This window comes from Telmatherina bonti (assembly GCF_933228915.1).
Source record: "Telmatherina bonti genome assembly, chromosome: 9".
Classification (NCBI taxonomy): domain Eukaryota; kingdom Metazoa; phylum Chordata; class Actinopteri; order Atheriniformes; family Telmatherinidae; genus Telmatherina; species Telmatherina bonti.
In genome coordinates, this window is record NC_136627.1 from 6,009,839 (window position 1) to 6,025,743 (window position 15,905).

Consider the following 15,905-nt stretch of genomic DNA (forward strand, 5'->3'; position numbering starts at 1 on the left):
TGATAGGGGCCCAGAAAGATGTACAAACTATATAAGAAAATCTTTAAACCTTCATTAAAAATAATAAATGCGTTTTTCAAATACCTTCAAATTAGAAATATTGACCTAAACTTGTCCTTCTGGTGTGGACCAAGACCTCCATCCTGAATATGAAAGAAAACAAAGTGATCAAAAAGAGTGACTTACCCCATAAAGGGTTAAACACAGCCCTAGATCTTTATTATTCCCATGAAAAGCTTTTTTATCAGCTTGAAGCAAAATTAAAAATCTAAAGTTTGCAATCGAGTGGTGGGGTCCATGCCGTTGTCTTTCATCGGGCCCAGATCTCCTGGCGGCGGCCTTGCCGCCCCGCTCTGCCTCTCACCTCAAACCTGAAGGTTGTTTTATTTAAAGCCCATATTGTCAACATAAAGTCCATCTTGTCAAAGTGTCTTAAATAGAAACCAGATAAACACAAGAAAAAGGAATTTTATTATGTTTCACCTGTTTGGATGAATCCAGAGCTGCTTTTTAGACCAATCAGGTGATTCCTCAGCAGGACACATCTGATTGGTCTGTCTGGACCTGACCGGCCATCAGGACCAGAGTTTTGTATCATCTGGAGGACAACATGTAGGGCTGCATGAAAAGTGAATTAAAGGAACATTTCTAAACTCTTAAACTTTAAAAGAATGGAGCTGTGCTTGGGGCCGGTGGGGCCCCTGGGCCCTCAGCTGTACCTGTTGATGTCAGAGCTGCCATGCTGACATTCCCTGCTGATGGGACTGCATCAACCTGTGGCCCTGGTATTTTCACCTTTCCACCTCCTCCTCCTCCTCCTCCAGCCTCACATGCACAACAATGTTCTGGCTTTCTTTCTTTCTTTCTTTTTTTGGCTCGCGGGCAGGACTGTGATTCAACTTTTGGGAAGTGAAACTCTCCGGAATGGGGAGGAGGCTGGAAATGTCCAACGAATGTCGGGGGAGTGACCTACACGGAGGGGGTAGCCGTGGGTGTGGGGGGTGGATGTGCTGGTATAAACAGCCAGCCTCGGCCACGGCCAGACCAGTGCACATCCCGGACTGGGCCCAGTGGAAGCGCGTCCTCCTCCGCAGACATGGCTCCGATCCTGCTCGCTGTCACGCTCCTCTCTGCCCTCCTGCAGACTGTCACATCGGCCAACTTCAATGACACGTGAGTAACGTGCATTTTTTTGCTTGGTGCATGTCATGTTTGTCCGCGGGGGGCGCGTGCAGGAGAGCAGCTGCGCGTGATGAGTTGTGAAATTAAAGTAAACATTCCAGCGTGTTTGGCAGCTTCATGTTGGAGGAAAAAGTCTGCAAAGGACCAAAAGGCTGCAGTTCTCCCAGTTTAACCAGAGTCCAGGGGTTGGCCTCAGGACACTGTTATGCAATCAGCAAATCAACCATTGTGTGTGTGTGTGTGAGAGAGAGAGAGAGAGAGAGAGAGAGAGAGAGAGAGAGACTATCCCATCTGTCAGCACTTTCAGATGTTTAATCAACTTCTCTAAAAAGTTTTACTTTGCTTTAAATCTACTTGCAGGCCGGAAAAGTGAAGCTCTGAGCTGAGTGTGAGCATTGATCGTGTGCTGACCTTTGCATTGATGTTTATCTGAACTGTTATCAGCAGCTCAGATGTTTGTAGTAAACTAAACCTTTTTTTCTGTTGCACAAAAACCAGCATCAATATTCTCCGCAGCACCGGCCAAAACTCAATTAAATGTGTCCTTTATTTCTCATTGGCAGGCGGCTGCAGCAGCAGCAGCCTCCTGCGCGCACAAGCAGGACTTTCAGGCAGCCTGGACTCTAAAGTTTACACTTTTATACTTTTGGTGGATTTTCTGAAGTTTTTTCTTCTAGTATGTAAAATTCACAAAAGTGATTCTTATCTGCTGTGGAAATTCCACAGAAACCAACGCAGAACAAAAGCTGCTGTTGCTTTTGTCTTCGCTCTTAAAGCTGAACCTTCCCTACGTTACCCTGCCTTAACTTCCAGCTGACCTGGAGTCAGATGTAAGGTCTTAGAGAGGAGATGAGCACCAGGAGGAATCACAGAAAGATTTTTATTGCTTTTTTTGTGTGTTTGTGTTCACAGAAAAGTCAAATCCAGGTTGTAAATCTTCTTATGGGTGATGTCTTACTAAAGTTAAAGTCATAAACGAGTCGCTTTAGTGATAGCAAGTCTTTGCTTTGCACACACACACACACAGTGTCATCAGTTCCTGTTCAGAAAGGATGGAAAAGTTCCGACTAGTAGACTTAGGAGTATAAATAGTCAGATATAATTCAGATCTTCCCCGTCAGGGAGGATCCAGCCGAGAGCTTCAGGTCAGGCTGAATATTTTATTAGCTGTAGAAATCTTTCAAATGCAGCAATGCACTTTAGTGTCTTTACTTCCGGTTCTGAAACAGGAGAAAACAGAGGCTTTTCAGCAGCAACGGTGTCCCTGAGAGGACAAAAAAGCTTTAAAACTGCAGCAGCAACTTTGTTTGATGGGAGCTGGAGCACCGCTCGGGAGGAGTAAGGCCTTAAAACACAGGTGTCAAACTCCAGTCCTCGAGGGCCGGCATCCTGCAGGTTGTTGTTGTTGTCTCCATGCTCCAACACACCTGACTGAAACTTAAAAACAGGTTGACAAGAAGCTGCAGCATGCATTTGATTTGAATCAGCTGTGTTGGTAGAGGGAAACAACAAAACCTGCCAGATACTGGAGTTTGACACCCTGCCTTAAAAGGACCATAGAAGAAGACAGGAAGCATGTAGTACTTATGGAGGCAAGACGTCTGGCCACTGCGAGCCAAACTGAAGTCTAGTTTTGGTTCTGCTGGATCTCAGAACCGCCTCAGACACACAGAACATCCTGATGGATCAACTGGAAACAATGCAGATGTTGCTGCTTGTGTGAGACCACAGAAAGAAAAATATCCCTCTGGTTCTCACATCTTTAACCTGGCTTCCTGTTGGCTCCGAATGGTTCTGGTCCAGATTGTAGACCTGATCTACTAACTCTAAATGAACCACTGAGACGTCCTCTGGTTCCAGATGTTTTCCACCGCGAGAGCTTAAACAAAATATTTTAGTTTTTCTCTTCCTGATATCTGCAACAAACTAAGTTCTGTAAACCAGGCCTGAAAACTTTCTTTGCCAATTTTTTATACTTTAAAATAATTTATTCCTTTTTAACCTTTTCTTTATCTGTACACTGGTTATCTGCTGACATCCTCTGTGTGTGTTTATATGCTTTTTTTTTTCTTGTCTATAAAAAGTGCAGAAATAACTGGTGTTGCCTCAAACCACCATGAAATAGTACTTTAACTTGTTTAAACAGCCAGTGGATCCAGTCTGACCAGTCATGTTGTGTCCAAATGTGCGTGCAGGATTTATGTGGTGACCATCAGCTCCCGTGTGACGAGCGGCCAGCAGGAGACCCTGTGTGCCCAGGTCCAGACCCCCGTGGACCAAACCACTCTGCAAATCGTGCTGAACGATGGAGCTACAGACACTCTGATCCTGGATCAGCCTGTGCAGAATGACTTCTACAGCTGCTTTAAATTCCAGGTGGGTTGCTGATGTTTGAACGGTTCATTGTGCTCTCCTTCCCTCTCACCCTCATCGGCCACGTTGGCTGATGCTACAAACCCTGCCACCACTTTGGGCCCCATTATCCAGCGCCATGGCCAAGCCTGTCAATGCTGCAGGGCCTCGGTAAATTACTGCTCTGGTTTCTGTTACACCTCTTTCCACTGTTACGCAACTTGCAGGCCTCGCGCCATAATTATGGAACGAGACGCCCCTTCTGATCAGATCTGTGACAGTCCCACTTAGTGTTTGGCCCTGCTTCAGGCCTGCTCCACATTTATTTCTGCAACCAAACAAAGACGTTATTTTGCAAGAGGCTAGCTCTCCACCTGCATTCCTCTGAAGAACCCCCCCCCCCCCAGTCCCTTACTCTCAGGCCTACAACACAAATGTGAAACACAAACAAAGTGGTTTCAGCCTCTGTTATGTAATAGTAGCTCCATTAGTGAGTGAAAACATATGCTGTAAACCTCTGACAACATTTCATAATTACCGAAAGAAGGCTGCGTCTCAGAGCTCGGTTGGATTTAATGTTTTTTTCCTCCTCAAAACAACATGTTTCCTGGAATTGCAGGTTCCTCTGGTGAAAACCACAACCGTTGCAACCCTCAGTGTGACCATTCAGGATGAGATTAACTCAATGAGCAAGAAGACTAAAGTCCTGATCGAACCTCCTGGTTTCATCCACATCGTCCAGACCGACAAACCCATCTACAAACCCGGACAAACTGGTGAGTGCTGGAGTTGCAGCTGTTGCAGAATCCTTATCATCTCCACACTGCTTACCAATTCAGCTGTAGCTGCACAGTGTTAGACAACTTCTGCATATCTGCATAATGCTGAGCCATCACTTCACAGCTTCAGGAATTATGTTTAACTTCTTCACAACCAGGCTCAATATTCCTGCCTCTCTCTGAAACAACATCCCAAAATAAAATGAGTTTATATTTACAAATATAAGTGCTGGATGTTTAATCCTGGTTTCTACAGAGAGCTGAGACATGTAAGACGACTGCTAATGTGTCAGAATCAACATATGTGTTAGTATGTCATAATTCACCTGGAACACAATATAAAATTCAAATGTTTATCTTCCCCTAAAAGAAATCCACATTATTTTAAGTGGAAACCAGGACATGACAAACTGATTCGTCTATGAATGAGTAAAGTAATCCCAAAAGTCAGTAAAGTAATCCCCAGAACATGTAAAGTAGTCCAAAGAATGGGTAAACTAGTCCTCGGAACAGGTAAAGAAGTACTAGGTAAAGTAGTCCTAGGAACGGGTAAAGTAGTCCTAGGAACGGGTAAAGTAGTCCTAGGAACACGTAAAGTAGTCCTAGGAACACGTAAAGTAGTCCTAGGAACACGTAAAGTAGTCCTAGGAACACGTAAAGTAGTCCTAGGAACGGGTAAAGTAGTCCTAGGAACGGGTAAAGTAGTCCTAGGAACGGGTAAAGTAGTCCTAGGAACACGTAAAGTAGTCCCAGGAACAAGTAAAGTAGTCCTAGGAACGGGTAAAGTAGTTTTAGGAACAGATGAAGAAGCCCTAGGAATGGGTAAAGTTGTCCTAGGAATGGGTAAAATAGTCCTAGGAACACGTAAAGTAGTCCTAGGAACAAGTAAAGTAGTCCTAGGAACGGGTAAAGTAGTTTTAGGAACAGATGAAGAAGCCCTAGGAATGGGTAAAGTTGTCCTAGGAATGGGTAAAATAGTCCTAGGAACACGTAAAGTAGTCCTAGGAACTTTTTTTTTCATAAAGCCATATAACACCAGCTACAGCTGCACAAAGTGCTGTGCAATACAACAAATAACATAATAAAACACATAAAATATACTACAAAAAATAAAGGGCCCAATAAGACAAAATTACAGTAAATAAGATCAATGCTCAGGTTAAGCTGAAGGGCTGTGGGTAAAAATTAATGTAAAATCGGGTTTTTAGAACAAACAGTGAGGGAGACTGGTGAATGGAAAGCCCTGTCCGCGATGACCAGGAGCAGTTCGTCAGCTGACTGGAGGCAGTGCAGCGATGGACAAACGCCAACCAATAGGATGGGTCATGACCTTTTAAAACTCTAAAAGCAAACAGAAGAATTTTAACGTGAACCCATAACGTACTCTTGCAGCCAGTGGACCGAGGCCAAAATGGGGTAATGTGCTCTTGTTTCTGGTTCTTGTTAAGTCACGCAGCAGTGTTCTGAAGTTCTAATGATCCAACCGCAACGGTGTACTGTCTGCAACTACTGCCTTGAAAGAAAAGGTTCCACCTTTACCAGTCTACTCAAGTGATAAAAGCTGGACTAGAGTAGAGTTTATTCATCCGTCCAATTTAAAATCACTGTCCGTCATAAAACCAAGGTTTATAATTCTTTTGTTGAGGGACCGAGCTCCACAGGAGGGGTCTCATCTGAGCCTCTGGGTCCAAACACAAGGAGCCCCATCTTTTTTTAATCCAAATTTTAAAAAATTGATGGCCATCCCTGCTTTGACATCCTCAAGACAATCTAAAAGATGTTTACCTAACCAGGTATCCTTTCGACTTGGCATATAGATTTGGCAGTCATCAGCATAGAAATGAAAAGACATGACATGTTTTCTGAAAAGAGGTGCATGGTGGGAACATTCAACCAGACAAATAGGACCTAACCATGCCGAAGCAGTGCCACTAATGCCGACTTGGCATGCTTAGTCCTCAGAAGGAGTAAAGTAGTCATAGGAAGCCGTTGGCTGATGATGATGATGATGATAGACACTTCTATCAATAGTCAGAGTCAGAAAAACCCAGGGATGGTCCCTGCATTCACCTTATAAACACCAATGAGCTTCCAGAAAGACTTCAAGGATGGTATTAAGTCATTGGCTGCCAGGCGTTGTTCCAGCAGAGAGCCGCGGGCATTTTGGAGCATTTTGACGCTGACCCTGCCAAATTTCCTTATACAGAAACCGTCTTTGTTATTTGAATGAATTAATAAATATTTTATTTAAGATCAGGGTTTTTTATTTTCATTTTCTCAAACCTAACAGTTTGGAGATCATGAAATAAAGGACACTGGAACAAATTTAGCATTCTTCGTCAACAACTCTGATGTCACACAAACACGTAATCCGTCCCGTTCTGGGACACTTATAGTCCATGTCTCCCTCTAACGCTGCTCAAGGTCTGGACCTATTCGCTCCAAGAAAGTACATCATGGCTCTGAGCTCTATCACGTTCAGGGGCATAAATTCAAACAAAGGCAGAGTCATAGGAGACACATTAAACCTGGTGCTGGCTGCTAGCTGCCAGAGTTTCTGTCCCAGTGATGAGACAGACGTCTGTAACCAGCAGAGTCTCTAATTTCATATGACGCCTTGTTTGTGTGGAGAAATGATCAGACACTGATGTTCTCATGTTTTCTGTTTGGGCTTTGTACTGTTTAATGTTTGAATTCTGATGCTGGTGGAGTCTTTTAGCTGAGTTTTTGCTATGCTATGCTAGGCTAAGCTATGCTATGCTATTGTTGTGGAAAAAAGTCTGTCAATGACGAGGAGTCTGGTTCTGAAGTGAAAAGATTACAAAGTTTATTGAACAGAAAATAAAGTACAGAATAATACAAACTGCAATTTGGAGAGACAGTCCAGAGGTCCGACGGGGATGCTCTACCTGAGTCCCGCGCTGAACCATCTTTTTACCCTCGCATAAGGGTGTCATTTGTCTGCCCTGAATCTATGTTATTCTAAACAAGAAATGTCTGTTGTTAGCTGTAACCCTCTTCAAGGAAGAGTGTTCTAACCAATCAGATTCCAGATGTCTGAATGCAGACATGTCAGGCCCTCTACATATTGCTACACATTGCTATGTCTGTAAAGGAGAATAAGCAGACACTGTGTAACTAAGCTTAAGTTCCTAAGTTCATCATGACCTTTTCAGAAAGCCCACAAAGCCATAATCAGAAATGAATATACGCTAGGACTGTGAAATATATGGAAATCTAAGTCAGAACATAAAATTTCCACGACACTATGCTATGCTACATGTTAGCATTGCTGCTTCCTGCTGGGTCTGCAGGATCTCATGCTGGACCCTTTTGGTCTAGAAGAGGTTGTAGTTTTTCCAGCAGCAGTCTGTATTTGTCCCTGATTCTTTGTTTTTTGTCTTTTTACAGTCCAGTTCCGGATCGTCTCCATGGATGCCAGCTTCATCCCTGTGGATCGAGTGGTAGGTGTTTTTCTCCCAGATTGGCGTCACGTTGTAGGATGTGTGTGTTAATTACAGCCGGAGTTTCTAATCGGCTGTGATTTGTGGCAGGCGCTTGCTAAATGTGAGAAGCGAGGTCTATTTTGGTTCAGGAGAGTGGGAGGTGAAAGTGGGGCTGTTTGTTGCTTTTTGAAGACGGCGTGGGTGTGAAGCGCTGTGTGGAGTAGTGTGATAAACATGCTGTAAAAGTTCATTTGGCACACACTGCATCTGACCCAAACATCTGAATCAATACTGGCACGCAGGCCTTTTCCGTTTGTGATGAGAGCACGCCGGCGACGTGACAACACCGCATTATGATTGCTGGAAATTACTGCATCATTTGGAATGAAGTCATCTCTCAGCTGAACATTTCATGTGATTTCTGGGTCATTTTGCATAAAATCAATTTGATTTTTATTAAATTTACATCTATTGATGAGAATATTTGGAGATTTTAGAGTTTCAGTTCTGTGTGTTTTAATCTTTATGCTGAAAAATAAACTAATTTTCCTTTTTTTTTTTTTTTTTTTTTTTATCTTTTCAGTACAAAGAGGTGTCGCTGCAGGTAAGAAATGTAAAGTAATCAGTTTATCTGCATTGGAGACGGATGAGAAGCTGGCAGTTCTCCTGAAAGCTGCTGACTTCTTCTTTTCCTAAGAAGTCAAACATGTTTGACAGCCTGGAAGAGAAAGAAAGGAGGAAAGATGTCTGCAAGGTGGTGGGAATGTGGGAGGGGCCTGTTCAGCGTAGGGAATGGGATGTATCCAGAGTGGAAGTTTATTCAGGAAGCTTTTTTATTTTATTTTACTTTTTTATACAAACTTATCAGGTTTCTTGGTCATTTAAAAGCTCCTCGACCGTGTCACACTTTGACCATTATTTAGCTTCAGTCCAGACTTTTTGTTCCATCAGGAGGGGTTTTTTTTTTATCATGTCGGAGGTCAGCAGGTTTCCTGATCAGGAGTCTGAGACCTTTACAATCCAAACAGCCATATTTTCCATCAGTCCGGCTAAATTTAACTCGTTTAGAGACACAAATAGCCTTTTTCATAAAAGACAAGTTATAACTTTCTGTATAAATATCTGCTGTATGAAAGTCTATTTGCAGGAACCACCATTTTATTTCTCCAAAAGCTTTTGCAAAAAAGATAAATACATTTTATTCTGTTGTAAGAAAATATTTTGGGAAAATAAGAATAAAAAATAAAAGGCCAACAGCTTCCAGCCTGTCCAGAAGAAAGTAGACTCCCATGTTGTTACGTTGTGGGAATTCAATGCAAACATCCCATGAAACAACAACAGAAACTGCTTAGACATGCATTTTTTAAATCATATTTACATATTTTTGCTTTCTTTAGCGAGCGCTAATAAGATCCACTCGAGATCCCTGCTCCACATCACATTCAGATTGAATCCACAGGAGTTTTCTCCTCGAGGAAAAACACAGTTTCACCTTTTTCCAAGACAGAATTTACAAAATATGAAAGAATCTGTCCATTAGTTATGGCTCCAAACATCTTTAAAGATTCAGACCTAAAATCCATCAGTCTGGGATGAAACTATAAACCAATGCTAACATTAGTATATAACATAAATACTTGGCTCTTGTTCACTTTTGTCCTTTTATTTTGTATTATTTTTAGCCTGTAAAAGGGGTTAGATCATAAACGCAGCATCTTTCTGGTTCAGTTGACCTCCTTAGTGGTGGGACTGTGCCTAGTCCTGTTGGTGTGCAGGTTTTGTCAGACCAGTATTATTTAGCTCTGACGTGTGAACAGCAACACGTCCACCGTGAGACATGAGGTCGTATTAAACAGGCTCAGCCTCCCTGACATACATACTGGTCTGACTGTGTCCAGGATCCCAACTCAAACCGCATCGCCCAGTGGCTGGAAAGGTCCATCGTTGGCGGGATCCTCGATCTTTCCCACCCCATGATTCCTGAAGCTCCACAGGGGACCTACCAGATCACCGCCGTGACGGATAAAGAAGAGCAGATTTACCACAGCTTTGAAATCAAGGAATATGGTGAGATATAGTCCCACAGTGACATAAAACACGTCTCAGGAATGAAACACTGACTCCAGTTCTGTTTTCTTCCCTGCAGTGCTGCCAAAGTACGAAGTGAAGGTCCAGCTGCCCCCCGTGATAACCGTCCTGGACAAGGAGGCCACCATGACGATCTGTGGAAAGTCAGTTCAAAATGTCTCATTAACTCCTGTTCAGCCCATTTCCAGACTTCCCAGTACTAAATCCCACATTGCAAAAGTCTAAATCTAAGAAAAACTCTTAATTTGGGAAGATTCAGGCTCTAAACTAGTGAAAACATCAAGCAGTGCAGGAAGATGTTGACCTGGGTGAGATTTCCTGCAATAAAAAGAATTACTGAGACTTTTTCAGGTGAAAACTGAAGGCAACTCGTCCCAACATGCTGCTTTATGCTCGTTTCTTCTGTGTTTGGGAGAAAATATCTGAAAGTAGCAAGAGATGATTAATCTGAATTCTGCTAAATCTGATCCTTGATGAATGATTTTCATTCAGTCTGATTGTTTTGTTGTTTAAGAGGAAAAAAATCCTGTTTAAAAATAATTCAGAAGCATCGTCTTGTTCATGTCCTGCGATGGACTGGCGAGCTGTCCAGGGTGTACCCTACCTTTCGCCCAACGCCTGCTGGGATAGGCTCCAGCTCCCCCGCGACCCTTTATTGGACTAAGCGAGAGGGATGATGGGTGGATGGATGGCATTTTGTTCGTCCGTCGTGTTTAAAGATTTTTTCTTCTTTACAGTAAAATGAAACATGGAATGTTTTAGGATATTTCTGTCTAAAGTTTAGATTTATTTTCGTATTTCAGGAAATCTAAACATGTTACTATCCGACTGAACTGGCAGATTATTTCATTTAAAGTCTGAATTTTCTATGTTTTTTTGTTTCTTCCTCTTAAACGAGGGAAAGAAGTCTGTCGTTTCTAAATCCAGCTCAGCTGAAAGTGTTTCTACCTGCAGGTACACGTATGGGAAACCAGTTCTTGGCTCTGTAAAGGCCGAGTTTTGCAAGACCACCATCAGGTATTTCTGGTACATTCGTGCCCCAGAAAAAGACATCTGCAAGACGTATCAGCTGGCTGTAAGTGTTGGAGACCACATCACTCGCAATGAAATGCATAAATACAGCGTTGAATTATTCATTTGATATGTCTTCAGTTTATTAAAGTTGGAAATAGATAGATGAATAATTCATTATGAATTTAAATGGAATTGTATTTCATGTGAACAAATATAACTAAGTTTTTACACATCCAACATGGTGGGCGGAGCTAGCATGGGGACATTTTTCAGAACTTTGCTGCTGGAATAACTTTTCTTCCTGAATCCTGCAAGTATGAAATAACTCAATAAAGCAGAGGAGTACCTGGACTGCGGATATTTTTGATTTGGGATAGATTATTATGAATTGAGGAGCAGAATTAACCCATTAGAGCCCACAGTAACTAATGAATGGCACATTTAAGTAGTTATGAATACGTTTTTCTGTTTTTTTTCTAAATGTAAAAAATGAATTTAAATGATTTTTCTGTATTTATTTGCTTTATTGTGGCACATTTCTACCTCCGTATCTTCCTCTTTTGTTATTTCCTCAGTATGTTTCATTTTTTACCCTGTTTGATTCCTCCAGACGGATAAAAGTGGATGTGCTTCCCAAACTGTGGATCTGGACGAGTTCTCGCTCAGTAGTGGCCTGTATGCAGACAGTTTTGAGGTGAAGGCGGAACTGGAGGAGTTTGGCACCGGTAGGTCGGCTGAAACTCTGCGACTCTTCATTAAACTGGCAGCTCTGGTTCCTGACGGACCCGTGTGTTTCTGCCACCATGTAGGAGTCATTCTGCAAGGCAGCGCGAGGACCAGCTTCAGTACTCAGATCAGAACCGTTACATTTGAGGATGTACCCGAAGCGTACAAGCCTGGCATCCCGTTTGAAGGAAAGGTAAGAAGAAGAAAGATTTCCAGAAGTCAGTCCGCCTAACGGTGGTGTAGTGGTTATCACAGCGGTGTGACCGCAGGAAGGTCGCTGGTTTGAGGCTTAGCTGGGGGAACTGTGGCCTTTCTGTGGAGAGTTTGCATCTGGGCCTCTCTTTGCTTGCTTCCCCCCACCATCCAAAGACATGCGCGTTCGGTTCATTCTCTCTAATTTCTCAGTAAGAGAGAATATGAATGGTTGTTTTTCTTTCTGTGATGGACTGACGGCTGTCCAGGGTGTTCCTGCCTCTCGCCTCATGTTTTTTTGAGATAAACTCTGGCTTTCCTGCGGGCCTGACTTGGTTTATAAGATGAGTTATCGGGCGGACTTTCATAAAATATTACAGATATGTAATTGTACTCATGAAGCACATTTAAAACGAGGTTTTAGTTTAAACTTTGGAAGGAGGTTAAATATAAACATCTTTTCTTTTTACTCATATCTCTCAAACATAACTTGTTGTTGACACTTTGAGTAATTTGACCTCTTCAGCGGCTGAGCTCCGTTGACGTGTACCACAGGGCTCAGTTCTGGCTCCCTTTCTGTTTACATGCTACTTGTGCATGCCACAATCTAAATTATGTTTTTATGCTGATGACACTCAGCTGTAGCTGCTGATAAAACCCACAGATTCCAGCAGCACTCGAGAGTCTCATTGGCATAAAAATCTGTATTTTCTAGCTGGATAAAATAACTTAAATGGTTAATATGCAGGAGGAATGTTTCATGCTAACGTGAGTTTGGATGATCAGGTTGAACATGTTGTTCAGTCTTGTGTTTTCAAGCTAGATTCAGCTCATTTCTTCAGCAGCGGACCTAAAATGGAAAAAAAAAAAGTTCTGCAGCTTTTGTGATTTCTGTAATTTACTGTACTCTGGTATCAGTCAAGGTTCCTTTAGTTTACTTTATTTGCTGCAGAAAGACTCATCACTTCTAGTGCCAAAGGACAACACCCGTCCTACTTTCCTTCACTATTTCCATCAGAACTTCCACCTTTATGGACCTTTATGTGATGCACTCAGACCAAGCAGCAACTTCTGGCGGTTAAAATTGAAGGAAGTGCATAAAACTGCAGTTCCCCCCCTCATCCACTAAATGCTCCAAAACAGAGTGAATCCCCATAGACTCCCATGTTAAAAAGACCAACTTCACAGCAAAAATAAACACATTTACAGCTTAGTACAAAAAAACATTTTAAGTTTAATAGGTCAGGTTTACCTTCATGACAACTGTAGGAGAAGTTATTTTTTTCTAACTCCCCCTTTTAGAAGTAATTTTGTCTCAAAATCCGGCACATTTAGGGGCGTGTCCTTTTGATTGACAGGTACCCAATATCCTGCTTTAAGTAAGAAGAACGTAGAACTGCGGTTTTAAGCTGGTTAACAATGTAACTTAGTTTTAGCCCACTTACTTCTGTTAGCTGGTTAGCTCCCATTATCTCCGGATTAGCTCGGTTAGCTCTTAGCTACAGGCAGCTCGGAGTCGATAGACGTCAATCATTCATCCCATGCTCACAGCCCCCCCTTTCAGCTCCACCCCTTTGCCCATTTTTGTATTTTCTCGGAGTGACGACGCGTAACGCTGCCAAGATAGCGGTGGATCTTCAATTCAGCTCTTCAGAAACCTACAGGTGACGTCATGGTAGCTCCGCCCCTCTAGTATGACTGTCTATGACTCAGACACCGAAACATCTCAGACACCTTTAAAATCCTGCTTTAAAACTTTACTTTGATATACATGATCAGAAAAGCTTTTTACCTTTTACATTTTATAGCCGTAAATTTCTTCAAATTGTATTTTCCTTCTGGTCTTTTTATTCTCCGCTGCTGCTAAACACTTTATAACATTGTTTCGTTAAAAAAGAGATATAAGTTTTTTATTCATCATTGTGACATATGAAAAAGTTTTATTTGATGGAGTTTGTTATGTCATTGTAGGGGAGATAAATTAATCTGATTTCCTCAGAACCGAGCCCCATGGAAGCAAGTAAAGTGGAAATAAATTAAAAAGTAGGGGCTCCAGCATCTAACCTTGTGGCACTTCACAACAGAGAGGCATGATATATTACCACAGTCAAATCCAGTTGCATGAACATGAGATTTAAAAACCTGCTATTAAGCCTCTAAAAGTGCAGTTTCAGAGCTTTGTAGGGTTGTAAACCATACATGTGTAGAATTTGAGAGGACTGGGTCGGATTTCTGGTAAAACCTCGACAGATGAGCTGTAAAAAATTCGGATTTCTGATGGAATAAAATGGTGATACATGTGGAATGTGATGTTTTTCAGATAAAAGTGGTCGGACCAGACAGTTCACCTGTTGCTGATGAAGCCGTGTACTTATTTGTGAAGGACACTTTGACATTAACGCTCACGACGGACCTGAAAGGTTTAGCTGTGTTCTCTCTGAACACATTGGACTGGAAGGACTCCGTCAGCCTGAGGGTGAGCCGTTGACGTTTAACACCATGACTCCAGGTTTTTATTGGAGCAGGAATCTGACTTGTGATCTTACCCTCATTACAGGCAAGCACCAAGAACACCACAGATAACGAACCATACCTCCCAAATGTGCGCAGACCAGAGTACGGCTTGGCATACCACCAGGTCACAGAATTTTACTCCAAGAGCAGGAGTTTCCTGAAGTTTATGCAGGTCAGCGAGACCTTTTCCTGTGAAAAGGAGGCATCTCTACAGGCTCAGTACATCGTCCAGGGGGAGGAGCTGAAGGAGGACCAGAAAGTCCTCAACTTCTTTTACCTGGTACATGGATTGCTCTCTGTCCTCAAACACCCAGCCTACGGGAACATAAACATTTTAACAAGCTGTTTTCTGTGCTTTTGAAGGTTATGTCTAGAGGCGCAATTGTGCAGCATGGTCGTATCCCAGTGGATGTCAAAGCAGGAAAAGGTACAAACTTAGATCATAAAGCTTAAAGCCTGTGGAGAAGTGTGGGTTTAACTCTGGAAGAACAGGAAAGTTTGTTTGGAGAGTTTGGCTGGGGCAAGGTTTGGTCAGTGGCCTTTCTGTGTGGAGTTTGCATGTTCTCCCTGTGTATGCGTGGGTTCTCTCCGGGTTCTCCAGCTTCCTCCCACCATCTAAAGTAGCTAGGCTGGTTGGTTACTTTAAGTTGCCCATTGGAGTGGGTGTGTGTGTGTGAGTGGCCCCACGATGGACTGGCGAGCTGTCCAAGGTGTACCCTGCCTTTCGCCCAAAGACTGCTGGGATAGGCTACAGCTTCCCTGCGACCCTTTGTCAGACTAAGTGATTAGGATTATGAATGAATGATTTGTGCTTGGGTTTGTGGATTTGGATTTCTGCTTCCATGAAGCTCCAGATGTTTTTTACTGGTGAAAGGTCTGGACTGCAGCAGACCAGTTCTCCTGTTCCACCATGCTGCTGTGATGATGCAGGATGTGGTCCAGCATGGTGGAACCTGCAAGGTCTTCCCTGAAAGAGACGTTGTCTGGATGGGAGCAGATGTTTCAGCATTGATGGAGCTTCCCAGATGTGGAAGCTGCCCACGCCATCGGCACTAATGCAACCCCATCCCATCAGAGATGCAGGCTGATAACAAGCTGGATGCTCCCTCTCCTCTTTAGTCTGCAGGACACGCCGTCCATGCTGTCCACTAACTATTCCACATCTTCATCCAGGTTTCCACTCAGAACATTTTAAATGAGCTTTGGTCCAGAGAAGACGGCGTGTTTCTGGATCCTCTTCACATATGATGGAGTTTTAACCTGCATGTGTGGATTTCAGCCTGAACTGGGTTCACACTGGTTTCTGGAAGCTTCCAGAGTCCATGTACTGGTTTCCAGTAGAAAATCATGTCTGCTACTCCTTGTCCCCAGAATACAGAGATTCCCTCTAATTTTCTGAATCATCTGATGATATTCTACAATGTACAATGGTGGATCTAAATGTTTAGATCCAGTTTGTCTCAGACTGGTGAGGCTCTGTCCATCTTCCCATCTGAGAGACTCTGCCTCTCTGAATTGCTCCTGTTATACCAGTCATGTTACTGACCAGTTAACCAGATTAGTTGTCAGATTATCTTCCAGTTGGTTCTGATTTGTACCAGTTGTTTCTCCA

The 15,905-nt window shown here is 42.8% G+C and overlaps 1 protein-coding gene across 3 annotated transcripts in view; it reads left to right on the forward strand.

Moving 5' to 3' along the window:
* Nucleotides 1–1,070: 1,070 nt before the first annotated feature.
* LOC306760578 (alpha-2-macroglobulin-like protein 1) overlaps nt 1,071–15,905 on the forward strand; it is a 30,394-nt gene continuing 15,559 nt past the window's right edge. For all 3 annotated transcript variants that reach the window (XM_079246499.1, XM_079246498.1, XM_079246500.1), the window contains exons 1-13: nt 1,071–1,173; nt 3,378–3,558; nt 4,154–4,310; nt 7,725–7,777; nt 8,343–8,363; nt 9,658–9,826; nt 9,906–9,990; nt 10,802–10,922; nt 11,472–11,586; nt 11,671–11,780; nt 14,100–14,255; nt 14,337–14,573; nt 14,657–14,720. In XM_079246499.1, coding sequence (XP_079102625.1) covers nt 1,097–1,173; nt 3,378–3,558; nt 4,154–4,310; nt 7,725–7,777; nt 8,343–8,363; nt 9,658–9,826; nt 9,906–9,990; nt 10,802–10,922; nt 11,472–11,586; nt 11,671–11,780; nt 14,100–14,255; nt 14,337–14,573; nt 14,657–14,720 — 1,546 coding nt within the window. In that variant the 5' untranslated portion in view covers nt 1,071–1,096. The remainder of the gene's footprint in view (nt 1,174–3,377; nt 3,559–4,153; nt 4,311–7,724; nt 7,778–8,342; nt 8,364–9,657; nt 9,827–9,905; nt 9,991–10,801; nt 10,923–11,471; nt 11,587–11,670; nt 11,781–14,099; nt 14,256–14,336; nt 14,574–14,656; nt 14,721–15,905) is intronic.